The sequence below is a fragment of the Chiloscyllium punctatum genome, chromosome 22, assembly GCF_047496795.1.
Source record: "Chiloscyllium punctatum isolate Juve2018m chromosome 22, sChiPun1.3, whole genome shotgun sequence".
NCBI lineage: Eukaryota > Metazoa > Chordata > Chondrichthyes > Orectolobiformes > Hemiscylliidae > Chiloscyllium > Chiloscyllium punctatum.
In genome coordinates this window covers 20,266,120-20,284,008 of record NC_092760.1, presented here as the reverse complement: position 1 = coordinate 20,284,008, position 17,889 = coordinate 20,266,120, and the positions used below count along the sequence as shown (strand labels likewise).

At 52.1% G+C, this 17,889-nt stretch overlaps 1 protein-coding gene across 5 annotated transcripts in view; it reads right to left on the bottom strand.

The window, feature by feature from the left end:
• tspan4a (tetraspanin 4a) overlaps window positions 1–17,889 on the bottom strand; it is a 185,960-nt gene that overhangs the window by 123,795 nt on the left and 44,276 nt on the right. For 2 of the 5 annotated variants that reach the window (XM_072591880.1, XM_072591876.1), the window contains exon 2: window positions 4,179–4,258. In XM_072591880.1, coding sequence (XP_072447981.1) covers window positions 4,179–4,258 — 80 coding nt within the window. Of the gene's footprint in view, window positions 1–4,178; window positions 4,850–17,889 lie in introns of those variants that run through there. The other 3 variants (XM_072591875.1, XM_072591878.1, XM_072591877.1) reach the window with 2 other exon arrangements.

The following is a 17,889-nucleotide window of genomic DNA, read 5'->3' as shown; positions in this document are numbered from 1 at the left end:
GGGAATGGGGGAATGTTGGGGGGTAATGTGGAGGAGAGAATGTGAGGGGGAATGTGTGGGGGAGTGTGGGGGAATGTCGGGGGTAATGTGTGGGGGGGAGTGTGGGGGGATGTGGGGGGGAATGTTGGGGGGATGTTTGGGGGGTGTGTGGGGGGGAATGTGGGGGAGGAATTTGGGGGGAATGTGGGGGGCAATGTGGGGAGATGTGGGGGCAGAATGTGGGGGTGGGGGGTGGGGAATGTGGGGGCAATGTGGGGAGAATATGGGGGGGAATGGGGTGGGAATGTGGGGGGGAATGTGGGAGGGAATGGGGGAATGTGGGGAAGGGAATTTTGAGGGGAATGTGGGGGGGAATTTGGGGGGAATGTGGGGGGGGGAATGTGGAGAGGGAATGTCGGAGGGATATAGGGGGGTTGGGGGAATGTGGGGGGAAATGTGGGGGGAATGGGGGAAATGTGGGGGGGATTGAGGGGGGGATGTGGGGAAAATGTGGGAGGGAGTATGGGGCGAATGTGGGAGGGAGTGTGGTAGGGAATGGGGGGAATAGGGGGGCGAATGTGGGAGGGAATGGGATGCAACGTGGGCGGAGGGGAATGTGGGTGGCGAATGTGGAGGAGGGAATGTGAGACGGAATGTGAAGGGGAATGTGGAGGGGAATGTGGGTGGATGTGTGGGGGGATGGGGAGGAATGTGGTAGGGCAATGTGGATGGATGTGGGGGCGAATGTGGGAGGGAATGGGGGAAAATGTGGGAGGGGGGAATGTGGGTGGTGAATGTGGGAGGGAATGGGGGAAATGTGGCTGCGAATGTGGGAGTGTGGGAGGGAATTGGGGGGAATGTGGGGGCCGAATGTGGGGGGCGAATGTGGGGGGGGATGTGGGGGGAAATGTGGGAGGGAATGTGGCAGGGAATGTGGGAGGGAGTGTGGGAGGGAATGTGGGTGGGAATGTGAGGGGGGAATGTGGGCGTAATGTGGGGGGGAATGTGAGGGGAATGTGTGGGGAATGTGGGGGGTGAATGTGGGGTGATTGTGGAAGGGAATGTGGGGGAGAATGTGGGGGGAGGAATGTGGGAGGGGGAGGGAATGTGAGGGGAAATGTGGGGGAGATGGGGGGGAATGTGCGGGGTGGATTGTGGGGGAGGGGAGTGTGGGGAGGAATGTAGGGGGGAATGTGGGTGGGGGAATGTTGGGGGGAATGTGGGGAGGAAATGTGGGGGGAAGTGGGGGGGAATGTGGGGGGAATGTGGGGGCTACGTGGGGGGAATGTGGGGGAGGAATGTGTGGGGGGGGGGAATGTGGGGGGCAATGTGGGGGATGTGGGGGCAGAATGTGGGGGGAATGTGGGGGGAATGGGGCAGGAATGTGGGAGGGAATGGGCGAATGTGGGGAAGGGAATGTTGAGGGGAATGTGGTGGGGAATATGGGGGGAATGTGGGGGGAATGTGGGAGGGATATGGGAGGTTGGGGGAATGTGGGGGGGAATGGGGGAAATGTGGGGAGAATGTGGTGGGGCAATGCGGGGGGGAGTGTGGGATGGAATGGGGGGAATGTGGGGGGGGATGTGGGGAAAATGTGGGAGGGATAATGGGGGGAATGTAGGAGGGAGTGTGGTAGGGAATGGGGGGAATGTGGGGGCGAATGTGGAAGGGAATGGGATGGAATGTGGGGGGAGGGGTATGTGGGTGGCAAATGTGGAGGAGGGAATATGAGGCGGTATGTGAAGGGGAATGTGAAGGGGAATGTGGAGGGGAATGTGGAGGGGAATGTGGGTGGATGTGTGGGGGGATGCGGGGGAGAATGTAGGGGGGGAATGTGGGGTGAATGTGGGGGCGAATGTGGGAGGGGGGAATGTGGGAGGGAATGGGGGAAATGTGGGGGGTGAATGTGGGGGGAATGTGAGGGGGAGTGTGGGGGGGAATGTGGGGGGGGAATGTGGGGGGGGATGTGGGGGGAATGTGGATGGGGAATGTGGGGGGAAATGTGGGGGTAGTGTGGGGAGGGAATGTGGGGGGAGGAATGTGGGGGGAATGTTTGGGGGAAACGTGGGGGGGGATGTGGGAATGTGGTGGGGTAATGTGGGGAGAATGTGGGGTTGTGTGTGGGGAATGTGGGGGGATATGTGGGGGGGGTGAATGTGGGGGGGGCAATGTGGGGGTAATGTGGGGAGGGAATGTGGGGAGGGAATGTGGTGGGGGAATGTGGGGAGATGGGGGAATGTGGTGGGGCAATGTGGGGGTTGTGTGGGGGGAATGTGGGGAGGGAATGTGGGGAGGAACGTGGGGGAATGAGGGGGGAGTGAGGGGGGAATTTCGGGAGGAATGTGGGGGTATAGGGGAAATGTGGTGGGGCGATGTGGGGGGAATGTGGGGAGGGATTTAGGGAGAATGTGGGGAGGGAATGTGGGGGGAATGTGGGGGGAAGTGTGGGGTGGAATGTGTGGGGGAATGTGGGGGGAAATGTGGGGGGAATGGGGGAAATGTGGGGAGAATGTGGTGGGGTAATGCGGGGGGGAGTGTGGGATGGAATGGAGGGATTGTGGGGGGGGATGTGGGGAAAATGTGGGAGGGAGTGTGGGGGGAATGTGGGAGGGAGTGTGGGAGAGAATGGGGGGGCATGTGGGGGCGAATTAGGAGGGAATGGGATGGAACGTGGGGGGAGGGGAATGTGGTGGTGTGAATGTGGGGGGGGGATCGTGGGGGTGAATGTGAAGGGGTGTGGGGGGATGTGGGGGAGAAAGTTTGGAGGGATTTGTGGGGGGGGAATGTGGGGAGGGAGAATGTTGATGGGGAATGGGGGGGGAATGTGGGGGGGAACATGGGGGTGAATGTGGGGAGGGAATGTAGGGGTGTGAATGTGAGGGGGATCGTGGGGGTGAATGTGAAGGGGGTGTGGGGGATGTGGGGGGCAATGTTTGGGGGGATTTGGGAGGGAATGTGGGGAGGGAGAATGTTGGTGGGGAATGTGGGGGGAATGTGAGGGAAAATGTGGGAGGGAGTGTGGGAGGGAATAGGCAGGTGTGTGAGGGGGAATGTGGTGTGGAATGTGGGTGGGTGTGGGGGTGTGGGGGGGAATGTGGTAGGGCAATGTGGGAGGGGAATGTGGTAGGGTAATGTGGGAGGGGAATGTGAGAGGGGATGTGGGGGGGGGAATGTGGGGGAGGGGAATGTGGGGGGAATGTCAGGGGGAAATGTGTGGGGGGTGGCGAATGTGGTGGGGACGAATGTGGGGGCAAATGTTGGGGGGAATGTGAGGTGGGGGTTGGGGGGAATGTGGGGAGATGTTGAGGGGCATGTGAGGTGAGAAGGGGCAAGGTGGAAGGGCAATGAGAGTGATGGGAATGTGGGGGAGGGAAGAGGGAAGGTGGGGGAGGGGATGGAGAAAGGTGGATGAGGGGAGTGGGATATGTGGGGCAGGTGAGGAAGAATGCGAAGGATGGGGAGGGGAGGAGGGAACTTTGGGGGGAGAGGAGGGGTGGGGATTGGGAAATATGGGGGGGGGGCAATATGGGGGAGGGTATGGGCACTAGGTCATTTTCAACCCTTCTCCATTTACAGACAAGTATCTGGGATGTGTCCTGCTCCGGTTCAATGATATTAGCGTGCCCTCTGCCACTGAGTTGTTCAGTTAGTGTTTTCAGTTCACTAACTGGACAGCTCTCTGGGAATTTGGCAACCTCGTGATAAGTGCCTGTTCCTTTCTAAGGTGTTATCCAGGGAATATTCCTCACCGCTGGCCTGTTTCCGAACCATTCAGCTGTCTGTGTGCCCACTGAAGCCACCTCCCTCTGCCAGGAACAGCTGGACAGTGTCTTTACCAGCTTCGGCACTACTGGCACCCCTTGCCAGTCTGTTAGCACGGTGCTCTGGTGCTGGGTGGACATTGGGAAGTATGGAGCGGTGAGTTGCTCAGGCTGGTGGGTTTTTTTTGGGAGAGTTTGGTGGGAGCTGAACTGGGCAGGGGAGATCTCCAACCGTCTAACCTGGTGTGGAGTTTGAGGAAGGGCAGATCCCCCTGTGGGCACTTGGGGCAAGGACTCGGGTTAAACAGGATAATGCTGACCTGGATTGAATAGGGTGGGGGTGGGGGGTCACATGGAGTGAAGTGCAGAGACTAGAAGGGGCAGGAGGGGGGTATTTGAAAGCACACACACACAGAGACAGAGTGAAGGAGCACTTACCCAAAACAGGAGGTTGAAGATGAACATGAGATACTTGAGACACTGACAGCAGTTTTGTGTCACGTTACACCTTTTCAGCTCTAGGAGAAAAATAAAGGAGAGGTCCAGGTAAAACACCACATACTTGCTGCCCTTTGACGAGGTGTACTCTGCCTTGCTGGCTTGAGGTCCTGGGTTGGAGTGTAGCCCATAGAAGGAGGAGGTGGTAGCCCGGTACAAACTGCTGTAACGCCGGAAGGTACCGTGTGCTGGCGGGTTTTCCTTACTGTCCAGGGATGGGCTGCGGTGGTAGGCAGATTCCTCACTGTCTGACCGATCCATCCCTCGGCAGGAAGCCTTCTTCCCACTGATGGTTCACAGCGAGTCCAAACTCAGCCCCAGCGTTGGTGTGAGTGTGAGGAAGGGGCAGGGTGACCGCTTGGGGAGGGAGAGGATGCTGTGCTCAGGGAGAGACAGAGAGCTCCCAGCAGCAGACATTGCTCAGAGACAGCTCCACACACACACACAGCGTCCAGCTGGAGACTGGCGACCCAGCGAGGCAGCTCTTCCACATTTACCCCCTTCCCGCTCAGAAGCAGCAACTCCCATTCACAAAAACCCCCTCCCAGCTCCTCATTCATACAGCCAGCAGCACCCCTCCCGCGCTGTCTCTCTGTCAGTGTGTGTTCAGGACGTCCTCTCGGTGCAATGCCCCAGCATCACAGCCCACCTCCTCCTGCTCCTCCTCCTCTCTCATATCGGAGCTGGACTGTCAACAGCCACAGCTCCCCCTCCCTGTCCCATCACAGCCAGAACTGGACTAGCCGTTCACACACAGACAGAGGGAGAGACAGGCACACACACAGACAGGCAGAGGGAGACACACACACACACACACACACACACAGGGAGAGACAGGCACACACACAGACACACACACACAGACAGAGGGAGAGACAGGCACACACACAGACAGGCAGAGGGAGACACACACACACACACACACACAGGGAGAGACAGGCACACACACAGACACACACACACAGACAGAGGGAGAGACACACACACACACAATCAGACAGAGGGAGAGACAGGCACACACACACACAGTCAGACAGAGGGAGAGACAGGCACACACACACACACAGAGGGAGAGACAGACACATGCACGGACAGACAGAAGGAGACAGACACACAGACAGACAGAGGGAGAGACACACACACAGAGACAGAGGGAGAGACAGGCACACACACAGACAGGCAGAGGGAGACACACACACACAGAGGGAGAGACAGGCACACACACACACACAGTCAGACAGAGGGAGAGACAGGCACACACAGAGACAGAGGGAGAGAGACACACACAGACGGAGAGACAGGCACACACACACACACAGACAGAGGGAGAGACACACACAGACAGACAGAGGGAGAGACAGACAGACAGACACACACACACACAGAGGGAGAGACACACACACATACAGACAGAGGGAGAAACAGGCACACAGACAGACAGAGGGAGAGATAGACACACAGACAGACAGACAGAGGGAGAGACAGGCACACACACACACACAGAGGGAGAGACACACACCCACATACAGACAGACAGAAGGAGACACACACACACACAGAGGGAGAGACAGGCACACACACAGACATGCAGAGGGAGACATACACACACACACACAAAGGGAGACACAGGCACACACACACACATACACAGTCAGACAGAGGGAGAGACAGGCACACACACACACACACACACACACAGTCAGACAGAGGGAGAGACACACACACACAGAGACAGAGGGAGAGACACACACACACAGAGGGAGAGACAGGCACACACACAGACAGGCAGAGGGAGAGACACACACACACACACACACAGACAGAGGGAGAGACAGACAGACACGCACACACACACAGACAGAGGGAGAGACACACACACATACAGACAGAGGGAGAGACAGGCACACAGACAGACAGAGGGAGAGACAGGCACACACACACAGACAGACAGAGGGAGAGACAGGCACACACACACACACACAGAGGGAGAGACACACACACATACTGACAGACAGAAGGAGACACACACACACACAGAGGGAGAGACAGGCACACACACAGACAGGCAGAGGGAGACACACACACACACAAAGGGAGAGACAGGCACACACACACACAGTCAGACAGAGGGAGAGACACACACACACAGAGACAGAGGGAGAGACACACACACACAGAGGGAGAGACAGGCACACACACAGACAGGCAGAGGGAGAGACACACACACACACACACACAGAGGGTGAGACAGACAGACAGACAGACACACACACACACAGAGGGAGAGACACACACACATACAGACAGAGGGAGAGACAGGCACACAGACAGACAGAGGGAGAGATAGACACACACACAGGCAGACAGAGGGAGAGACAGACACACACACAGACAGAGGGAGAGACACACACACATATAGACAGATGGAGAGACAGGCACACAGACAGACAGAGGGAGAGACAGGCACACACACACACAGAGGGAGAGACACACACACATACAGACAGACAGAAGGAGACACACACACACAGAGGGAGAGACAGACACATGCACAGACAGACAGAAGGAGACACACACACACACACAGACAAAGGGTGAGACAGGCACACAGACAGACAGAGGGAGAGATAGACACACACACAGACAGACAGAGGGAGAGACAGGCACACACACACATTCAGAGGGAGAGACAGACACACACACACACACACACACAGAGGGAGAACAGGCACATACACACACAGAGGGAGAGACAGACACATACACAGACAGACAGAGGGAGAGATAGACACACACACAGAGAGAGGGAGAGACACACACACATACAGACAGAGGGAGAGGCAGGCACACACATATATACACACACACAGTCAGACACAGGGAGAGACAGGCAGACACACACACACACACAGAGGGAGAGACAGACACACAGACAGACAGAGGGAGAGATAGACACGCACACAGACAGACAGAGGGACTGACAGGCACACACACACACACAGTCAGAGGGAGAGACAGACACACACACAGACAGACAGAGGGAGAGACAGGCACACACACAGACAGACAGAGGGAGAGACAGACACATGCACAGACAGCCAGGAGAGAGAGACACACAAACACACACAGACAGAGGGAGAGACAGACAGACACACACACAGACAGAGGGAGAGACAGACAGACAGACACACACAGACAGAGGGAGAGGCAGACACATACACAGACAGACAGAGGGAGAGATAGACACACACACAGACAGAGGGAGAGACAGACACATACACAGACAGACAGGAGAGAGAGATACACACAGAGTCAGACAGAGGGAGAGACAGGCACATAGACAGACAGAAGGAGACACACACACACAAACACACACACACACACACAGGGTGAGACAGACACACACACAGACAGACAGAGGGAGAGACAGGCACACACACAGATAGACAGAGGGAGAGACAGACACATGCACAGACAGACAGAAGGAGACACACACACACAGAGGGAGAGACAGGCACACACCCAGACAGACAGAGGGAGACACACACACACAGACAGAGGGCGAGACAGACACATGCACAGACAGACAGAGGGAGAGAGACACACACACAGACAGATAGAGGGAGAGACAGGCACACACACAGACAGAGGGAGAGACAGACACACACCCAGACAGACAGAAGGAGAGACACACACACAGTCAGACAGAGGGAGAGACAGGCACATACACAGACATACAGAAGGAGAGACACACACACACGCACACACACACACAGTCAGACAGAGGGAGAGACAGGCACATACACAGACAGACAGAAGGAGAGACACACACACACACACACACACACACACACACACACACGGAGAGACAGACAGATAGACAGACAGAGCGGTGGCGCAGTGGTTAGCACTGCTGCCTCACAGCGCCAGAGACCCAGGTTCAATTCCCGCCTCAGGCGACTGACTGTGTGGAGTTTGCACGTTCTCCCCGTGTCTGTGTGGGTTTCCTCCGGGTGCTCCGGTTTCCTCCCACAGTCCAAAGATATGCAGGTCAGGTGAATTGGCCATGCTAAATTGCCTGTAGTGTTAGGTAAGGAGTAAATGTAGGGGTATGGGTGGGTTGCGCTTCGGCGGGGCGGTGTGGACTTGTTGGGCCGAAGGGCCTGTTTCTACGCTGTAAGTAATCAAATCTAATCAACACAGAGGGAGAGACACACACACACAGACAGACAGAGGGAGAGACAGGCACATACACAGACAGAGGGAGACAGATAGACAGACAGAGAGAGAAACACACAGCGACAGAGGGAGAGAGACAGACACTGACAGAGAGAGGAAAGGAAATACACAGGAGAGGGAGGGAGGGACAGAGGGCAGCAGGGTCCTGTGAAGGGGAAACACCCATCTCCTACTCCACACTGGCACAACGTTATCCCCCAGTGACCCTTCGGCACCTCGCTTCACTGCATTCCCCAATTCACCCTGCTGGGACCCCTCCAGCTCAGTGTTGTACACACTGCCCCCTGCTGGGACCCCTCCAGCTCAGTGTTGTACACACTGCCCCCTGCTGGGATCCCTCCAGCTCAGTGTTGTACACACTGCCCCCTGCTGGGATCCCTCCAGCTCGGTGTTGTACACACTGCCCCCTGCTGGGATCCCTCCAGCTCAGTGTTGTACACACTGCCCCCTGCTGGGATCCCTCCAGCTCAGTGTTGTACACACTGCCCCCTGCTGGGACCCCTCCAGCTCAGTGTTGTACACACTGCCCCCTGCTGGGACCCCTCCAGCTCAGTGTTGTACACACTGCCCCCTGCTGGGATCCCTCCAGCTCAGTGTTGTACACACTGCCCCCTGCTGGGATCCCTCCAGCTCGGTGTTGTACACACTGCCCCCTGCTGGGATCCCTCCAGCTCAGTGTTGTACACACTGCCCCCTGCTGGGACCCCTCCAGCTCAGTGTTGTACACACTGCCCCCTGCTGGGACCCCTCCAGCTCGGTGTTGTACAGACTGCCCCCTGCTGGGACCCCTCCAGCTCAGTGTTGTACACACTGCCCCCTGCTGGGATCCCTCCAGCTTGGTGTTGTACACACTGCCCCCTGCTGGGACCCCTCCAGCTCAGTGTTGTACACACTGCCCCCTGCTGGGACCCCTCCAGCTCAGTGTTGTACAGACTGCCCCCTGCTGGGACCCCTCCAGCTCAGTCCTGGATAGTTGGATAGACTGCCCCCTGCTGGGACCTGGCCTCTGATCTTCCTCATGAGTCCAGGCCAGGCTGCCACCTTGGACAATCACATCCACCGCCCCCTGTTCCAGTCTCCCTACTGGTAATTCCCACAAAGGACGAGTCTTAAGGGAGAGTCTGAGCTTAAATCAGGAACCACCCTGGCCATCTACAGCCACACCAGAGGCAATCAAAAGCTGCCAGACATAAGTCTTTCCTCCTCAATCCCTTCAGGAATAACATCACACACACAGGCACTCCCGACTGGAAACCCAACAGAGAGAAACATATTCCCCCTTTGTGTTTTCAAAAGGCAGAAAGCAATCTGATTTATAAGGCATCTTAAAAAACTGGATAAAAAAAGATAAATCTTGATAAAGCAGGCCCTACGTTAAAGGGGGCTGGTGGGGAAATAAGGTTATTTATAAGAGACCGAACAATAATAAACACTGCATTATTTCAAAATACCTTCACAAGTAACCCACGACCGGGAGGCATGCAACTCAGTCCACATCCCAGTTTATCTCCCTCCCTGTATCCCGGTCTAACTATCTCTGTGGTTTCATTTTAAATTCATTCACAGGATGCGGGCATTGCTGGCCAGGCTAGCAGTCATTACCTATCCCAATTTGCCCAGAGGGTAATTAAGAGTCAGTCTTATTGCTGTGGGGCTGCAGTCACATGTAGGCCAGATCAGGTATGGATGGCAGTTCCTTTCCCTAAGTCTGGCTAGGGGGATCGGCCAGTTCTGGAGCACAAGTCTTCAGTACTATTGTTGGAAAGTCATCAGGGCCCATAGCCTTTGTAATATCTTGTGTCTCCAGCCATTTCTTGATATCCCGTGGAGTGAATCGAACTGGCTGAAGACTGGTATCTGTGAAGTTGGGCACCAGTGGAGGAGGCCATGATGGATCGTCCACTCGATGCTTCTGGCTGAAGATTGCTTCAGCCTTATCCTTCCTGTCACACTGCTGGGATAAAGGGTCACGTCAGAAGATCACCGCCAGGTCAAAGGAACAGATTAGGACAAAGGGAGGAAATCAGGTCAAAGTCAGAACAAAGGGGCAGAGAAAAAGGGGGCAGTTTGACCAGCGCACGTCCAGAAATTGGGTTTTGATGGGACTTGTGATTTACATCATGGCGTGTCCAATGAACGTGAGGCAGCTGGGGTTTTTTTTATTTCAAAAATATACTTTATTCATAAAATACTTTGATGATCTGTGCAACTGGACATGCCATACATATGTAAACATTCCGTTTGTTTGCATACCGAAAAACAGAGTAATCATTCCTATTTACAGGTCGGTATGATTACATTTTTAGCTGAGGCGTCAGCAGAGCCCAAATGTGAGGCAGCTGGTTGCCACTGCACATGACAGATGGAGACCAGGTTAAACTGTATGTGTTTCCACAGACACACGTGACCTGTAATCAGAAGCTGACCATCGTCATGGTGACTGAGCTTGTGAAAGTCCCAAAATGGCCGAAAGATTGGAGGGTGATGGTTTACTGGTCTCTGAGGGAAGCGGAGAGTCGCTGATGTCAAATAGGTCTTCCCTTGCAGCTCAGTCATCACAGCCTGATGTATATACTGAACCCATTTGTAAATAGGTCCTTGTATATGAGATGGCCAATTCAGTGCCTGAACGAAGGTGAGGTATCAAATGATCCCCCCTCCCCCGCTCATAGATCTGTGGAGCCAAAGGGAGTCTTCCTGCTCTATCTGTCTCTGCAAGACCATGATGTTGACTAAGATTTATGGCCAGTATTGATCAGCTCCCATTTAATGTCTGGTTGCTCTAAATATAGTACAACTAGACAGAGCTTATATAGCATACACCCTTCCCATTCAGAGCCAAGTTTTCAAGGTGATTACAGGAATGGCAAGGGACTTCAAGGGGAATGGACAGCTATCAGTTCATCTTCACACGAGGAGAGGAACATCGGGAGTAAACCCTGAAATGGAATTGGGGTGAGGGAGGACACCAGAATCTTGCATTGGTAGGATGAGACAATACCAACAGAGGTCATTTGGCCCACACCCTTTTGCTGTTTTGACTAATTTATCCCACTCCCTGCTCTGTTCTCCTACACCTTTACTATGATGATTTCTCTAATTGTCCATAGAGAGTTCTTGCCAGAGCATAATATACCTCCTGATCTTCCCTACACCAACACATTCCACCCTGACCTTAAATTTACCTGGACCATCTCTGACACCTCCCTCCCCTTCCTGGACCTCTCAATCTCCATTAATGACGACCGACTTGACACTGACATTTTTTACAAACCCACCGACTCCCATAGCTATCTGGATTACACCTCTTCCCACCGTACCTCTTGCAAAAATGCCGTCCCGTATTCCCAATTCCTCTGCCTCCGCCGGATCTGCTCCCAGGAGGACCAGTTCCCCCACAGAACTCCCAAGATGGCCTCCTTCTTTAGAGACCGCAATTTCCCTTCCCACGTGGTTAAAGATGCCCTCCAACGCATCTCGTCCACATCCCGCACCTCCGCCCTCAGACCCCACCCCTCCAACCGTAACAAGGACAGAACGCCCCTGGTGCTCACCTTCCACCCTACAAACCTTCGCATCAACCAAATCATCCGCCGACATTTCCGCCACCTCCAAACAGACCCCACCACCAGGGATATATTTCCCTCCCCACCCCTTTCCGCCTTCCGCAAAGACCGTTCCCTCCGTGAATAACTCGTCAGGTCCACGCCCCCAAACAACCCACTCTCCAATCCTGGCACTTTCCCCTGCCACCGCAGGAACTGTAAAACCTGTGCCCACACCTCCTCCCTCACCTCTATCCAAGGCCCTAAAGGAGCCTTCCACATCCATCAAAGTTTTACTTGCACATCCACTAATATCATTTATTGTATCCATTGCTCCCGATGTGGTCTCCTCTACATTGGGGAGACTGGACGCCTCCTAGCAGAGCGCTTTAGGGAACATCTCCGAGACACCCGCACCAATCAACCACACCACCCCGTGGCCCAACATTTCAACTTCCCCTCCCACTCTGCCGAGGACATGGAGGTCCTGGGCCTCCTTCACCGCTGCTCCCTCACCACCAGACGCCTGGAGGAAGAACGCCTCATCTTCCGCCTCGGAACACTTCAACCCCAGGGCATCAATGTGGACTTCAACAGTTTCCTCATTTCCCCTTCCCCCACCTCACCCTAGTTCTAAACTTCCAGCTCAGTAATTGTCCCCATGACTTGTCTGGACTTGTCCTACCTGCCTATCTCCTTTTCCACCTATCCACTCCACCCTCTCCTCCTTGACCTATCACCTTCATCTCCTCCCCCACTCACCCATTGTACTCTATGCTACTCTCTCCCCACCCCCACCCTCCTCTAGCTTATCTCTCCACGCTTCAGGCTCACTGCCTTTATTCCTGATGAAGGGCTTTTGCCCGAAACGTCGATTTCGCTGCTCGTTGGATGCTGCCTGAACTGCTGTGCTCTTCCAGCACCACTAATCCAGAATGAGAATAATCATGCTTCCTCTCCTGACTGACCCCTCAGCCAGCGGCCTCCCTAGTTACTTTGAAACCGTTGCTAGGTTTAGAGAAAAACAGAAATCACTGGAAGAGCTCAGCAGAACTGGCAGCATTTGTCGGGAGAGATCAGCATTAATGTTTCGGATCGAGTGAGCCTTCCTCAGACCCGTCCTGAGCGATGGTCACTCGAGCTGAAAGGTTAACTCTGATTTCTCTCCGCAGATGCTGGCAGACCTGCTGAGCTTTTCCAGCGGTTTCTGCTTTCGTTTCTGATTTACAGCATCTGCAATTCTTTTGGATTTTAGTTAGGTTTCAATAATCTTTGTTAAATTTCATCTCTACCTTCTGTGCTCTGAGTTGTTTTTTAATTCATTCATGGGATGAGGGCATCGCTGACTAAGCCCAGGATTTATTGCCCATCCCTAGTTGGCCAGGCAGAAGTCAAGTGTATTGCTGTGGGTCTGGAGTCAGACTAGGTAAGGATGGTAGCTTCCTTCCCTAAAGAGCATTAGTGAACCTGTTGGGTGTTTTTTCCCAATAATCGACACTGTAGACTCTTAGTTCCCCATTTTATTGAATTCAAATTCCACTATCTGCCATGGCAGGATTTTAATCTGGGTCCCCAGAGCATTAATTGGGTGTCTGGGTCAACAGTCCAGCGGGAATACCACTAGGGCGCTGCCTCCTCTTTGTAAAACTTTCTTCGTTCTCTCCATCCAACGTCAGTGCCTCTGCTTTAACACCATTCATGGGAACAACAGAAGGAGGTGCTCATTCAACTCCTCCGCTATTTAATACAATCATTCTATGAAATCTCATCTGTACCATCCCAGAGGCATGGACACTCTTCCTCATGGCTGGTGCCCAGAACTGGAAATAATTCTCCAATGAGTTCTAGTCAGTGCGTTATGGAGATTTAAGACAAGGGCTACGACAAACAATTAGATGCTAGCCGGTGAGGACGGCTAAATGGGCAGGTGGAGGTAGACTGAGTGGCCTAGATAGACTGAATAGATCTGGTTCTGTTTCGAAAACCCCGCGATTAGCAATAAGCAATAAGTTAGCCAGCCTTTCTAATCCTCAGCCAATTTTATTAACGGGAAAAGGAAATTAAGCAGAGTTGAGACACAGTCTGCCACCTTGGTGGTGTGTGTTTTCAGATCAGGGATGAATACATGAATCTGTGTCGTTCCATGTGTTATCCCCCACTGTGTACAGTCAGAAAGGGAAAGGATCCCTGTCTCTGACCGCATCAAGCAGGAAGGTATACAGACTACTGGGACTAGCAAATAAATCTCCTCATTAAGTGCAGCCTTCAAAGAGACATCAGAGCAACCTCTTAACTATCTCCAATATCAGAATCTCTTTCACCTTGTGAGAATATATCCTGCTTTGAACAGAAGACTTGAAAGAAAATCATCCTGTGGTCATTTTTTTCAAAAGGCTCCATACAAGTTCTGAGTGAGTGGTTAGCTAAGGGGATAATTGCTCCATTGGTGGTAAATCTGTAAGGTGAAACATTGAATATAGATCTCATTAGATGCTATAAATACATAAGGCAGCAGCTGAAGAGTGAATATATGTTTGATTGTTAATCTATAAGGTGAGTGGCTTTGTTAAATATATGCATGAAAAGATGTTGTGAAACTTGAAAGGGTTCAGAAAAGATTTACACGGATGTTGCCAGGGTTGGAGGATCTGAGCTATAGGGAGAGGCTGAACAGGCTGGGGCTGTTTTCCCTGGAGCATCAGAGGCTGAAGGGTGACCTTATAGAGGTTTATAAAATCATGAGGGGCATGAATAGGATAAATAGACAAGATCTTTTCCCTTGGCTAGGCGAGTCCAGAACTAGAGGGCATAGGTTTAGGGTGAGAGGGGAAAGATTTAAAACGAACCTAAGGGGCAACTTTTTCACACAGAGGGTGGTACGTGTATGGAATGGGCTGCCAGAGGAAGTGGTGGAGGCTGGTGCAATTGCAACATTTAAGAGGCATTTGGATGGGTATATGAATAGGAAGGGTTTGGAGGGATATGGGCCGGGTGCTGGCAGGTGGGACTAGATTAGGTTGGGATATCTGGTTGGCCTGGGCGGGTTGGACTGAAGGGTGTGTTTCTGTGCTGTACGGCTCTATGACTTTATGACTGTGGGTGAGGAATAGCTCCAACATATGGAAGTGCCAACTTGTGTCCATGCTGCTCCCCACCAACTGTCCCATACTTGGCAGATGACCTCTTCATCACTCTCAAACATGGTCACCATCTATTTTTGAGGCATTCCATTCATTATAAATAAAACTGCCTAGCATGGGAAGGAACTCAGACAGATGCTAAGTAAAAATATCGGGAGATTTGAACTGGGGCACCGTCCACTCCCAAATACAATGTTACTGCCCTATTGTTTCAACACTTCTCAGCAACATGCTGAATACCTGCCCTGCTGTCTCCCGTTATACATTCAGGAGGCTCATTGTCACATATCTACTCTTCAGTTCAACCTGCCTGGCCACATTGGATGCTCTTTCAAGCATAGAATTCCCCTCAAAGCTGTGTTTGTGTCTTTAAACACTATTATGACCCCCAACTCCTCTATTATCCTTTTCTCTGTCTTGCTTTTAAACCATGTAAACAGAAACATCATTGTGCTGGAGCTACATTTTGGGAATGACTCTGATATACATTCAGGCACTATCTATTGTTTCAAGTGATGTTGGAAGAGTTCATTTTCTCTCTCTCTGTAATCCCATCACTCCCACTAGTCCCTTTCCAACTGTAAAGGCCTTGCTTAGTTCCCAACTGTATTGAAACAAAAACTGCTGGAGACACTCAGCAGCTCTGTTAGCATCTACGGAGAGAGATCGCCCAACGATTTAATTGGAGTGTAATTCTTTCAAACGCGCCCCGATTAAAGAAAAATAAAGAATATTTCCTCAGCGATCACCTTTGAAAATAAAATTCCTTTGGCCAATTCCTTTGTTCTTGAAGAGAAAAGTGCTGAAGATATGAAAAGTTCAATATGACTATAAGTCTCCATCCTGACACATGCAATTCAGATAAATGTAAGGATGCTTTCATTTTGGAAAGGCAAATCAGAGCAGGACGTATACACTTAATGGTAAGGTCCTAGGGAGTGTTGCTGAACAAAGAGACCTTGGAGTGCAGGTTCATAGCTCCTTGAAAGTGGAATCGCAGGTAGATAGGATAGTGAAGAAGGCGTTTGGTATGCTTTCCTTTATTGGTCAGAGTATTGAGTACAGGAGGTGGGAGGTCATGTTGCGGCTGTACAGGACATTGGTTAGGCCACTATTGGGATATTGTGTGCAATTCTGGTCTCCTTCCTATCAGAAAGATGTTGTAAAACTTGAAAGGGTTCAGAAAAGATTTACAAGGATGTTGCCAGGTTTGGAGGATCTGAGCTACAGGGAGAGGCTGAACAGGCTGGGGCTGTTTTCCCTGGAGCGTCGGAGGCTGAGGGGTGACCTTATAGAGGTTTACAAAATTTTGAGGGGCATGGATAGGATAAATAGACAAAGTCTTTTCCCTGGGGTGGGGGAGTCCAGAACTAGAGGGCATAGGTTTAGGGTGAGAGGGGAAAGATATAAAAGAGACCTAAGGGGCAACTTTTTCACACAGAGGGTGGTACGTGTATGGAATGAGCTGCCAGAGGATATGGTGGAGGCTGGTACAATTGCAACATTTAAAAGGCATTTTGATAGGTATATGAATAGGAAGGGTTTGGAGGGATATGGGCCAGGTGCTGGAAGGTGGGATTAGATTGGGTTGGGATATCTGGTCAGCATAGCCGGGTTGGACCGAAGGGTCTGTTTCCGTGCTGTACATCTCTATGACTCTATGTACACAGGAGTCACTGAACACAAGTTATCATTCAAACACAGTTCAGGTCATACCTCAAACAATATCCAAAACATTGCCATTAACCCAGGCGTATGATTTCCAATAAACAAGTCCAAACAATTTGTTTAAGCGAGGTGACTTCAAAGGAGCCATTAGACAAGGTTAAGTCATAAGATTAGTCTATGGTGTTGGAGGTAGTATATTAGCATGGATAGAGAATTGGGAAGTGGGCAGGAAACAGGGAATGGGGATAAGAGGTTCCTTTTTCAGGTTGGCGACGTGGAACCAGTGAGGTTGCACAGGGGTCAGTGCCAGGACTGTAAATATTGATGACTTGGGGGAAGGAAGTCTCTGTGGCCAAACTTGCAGATGACACAAAAATAGGTGGAAAGGCAAGTTTTGAAGTGGATGCAAACAATTTACTGTTGGCAAATGGAGTATAATTTAAGAAAATGTGAAGTTGTTCATTTTGGAAGGGAGAACAAAAGGGCAAGCGCATCATTTAATGGGAGAGAAAAAGCAGAAAGTCGCAACACAAAGGGACTTGAGGGTATTTGACCAGGAAACAGAGGAAGCTAGCACACAGCCGGTCATCAGGAAGGCTCATCGAATGTTGGCCCTTCATTTCAAGGGGGTTGGCGTATAAGAGTACGGAAGTCATATTGCAAATGTACAAGGTACTGTCGAGATTACACCTGGAGTACTGGAACAGTTTTTGGTCTCCATGTTTAAGGAGAAAGTTCAGAGGTGGTTCACTAGAATAATCCCAGGTGTGGAGGGATTGTTTTATGAGCAAAGGCTAAACAGGTTGGGACTCTACTCACTGGGGCTTCGGAGGATGAGAGATGCTCTCAATAGATTCGTAAGGGGCTTGACAGGGTCAATGCTGAGAGGATATTTCCCCTCAGGGGAGACTCGAGGACCAGAGGGCACAGTCTCGGAATAAAGGGGTGTCAATATAAGACTGAGGTGTGGAGGAATTTCTTGTCTCGGAGGGCAGTGTGTTGTTGGAACTCCTTGCCATAGAGAGATGTGGGGATGGAGTCCTTGTCTATAGTTAAGAC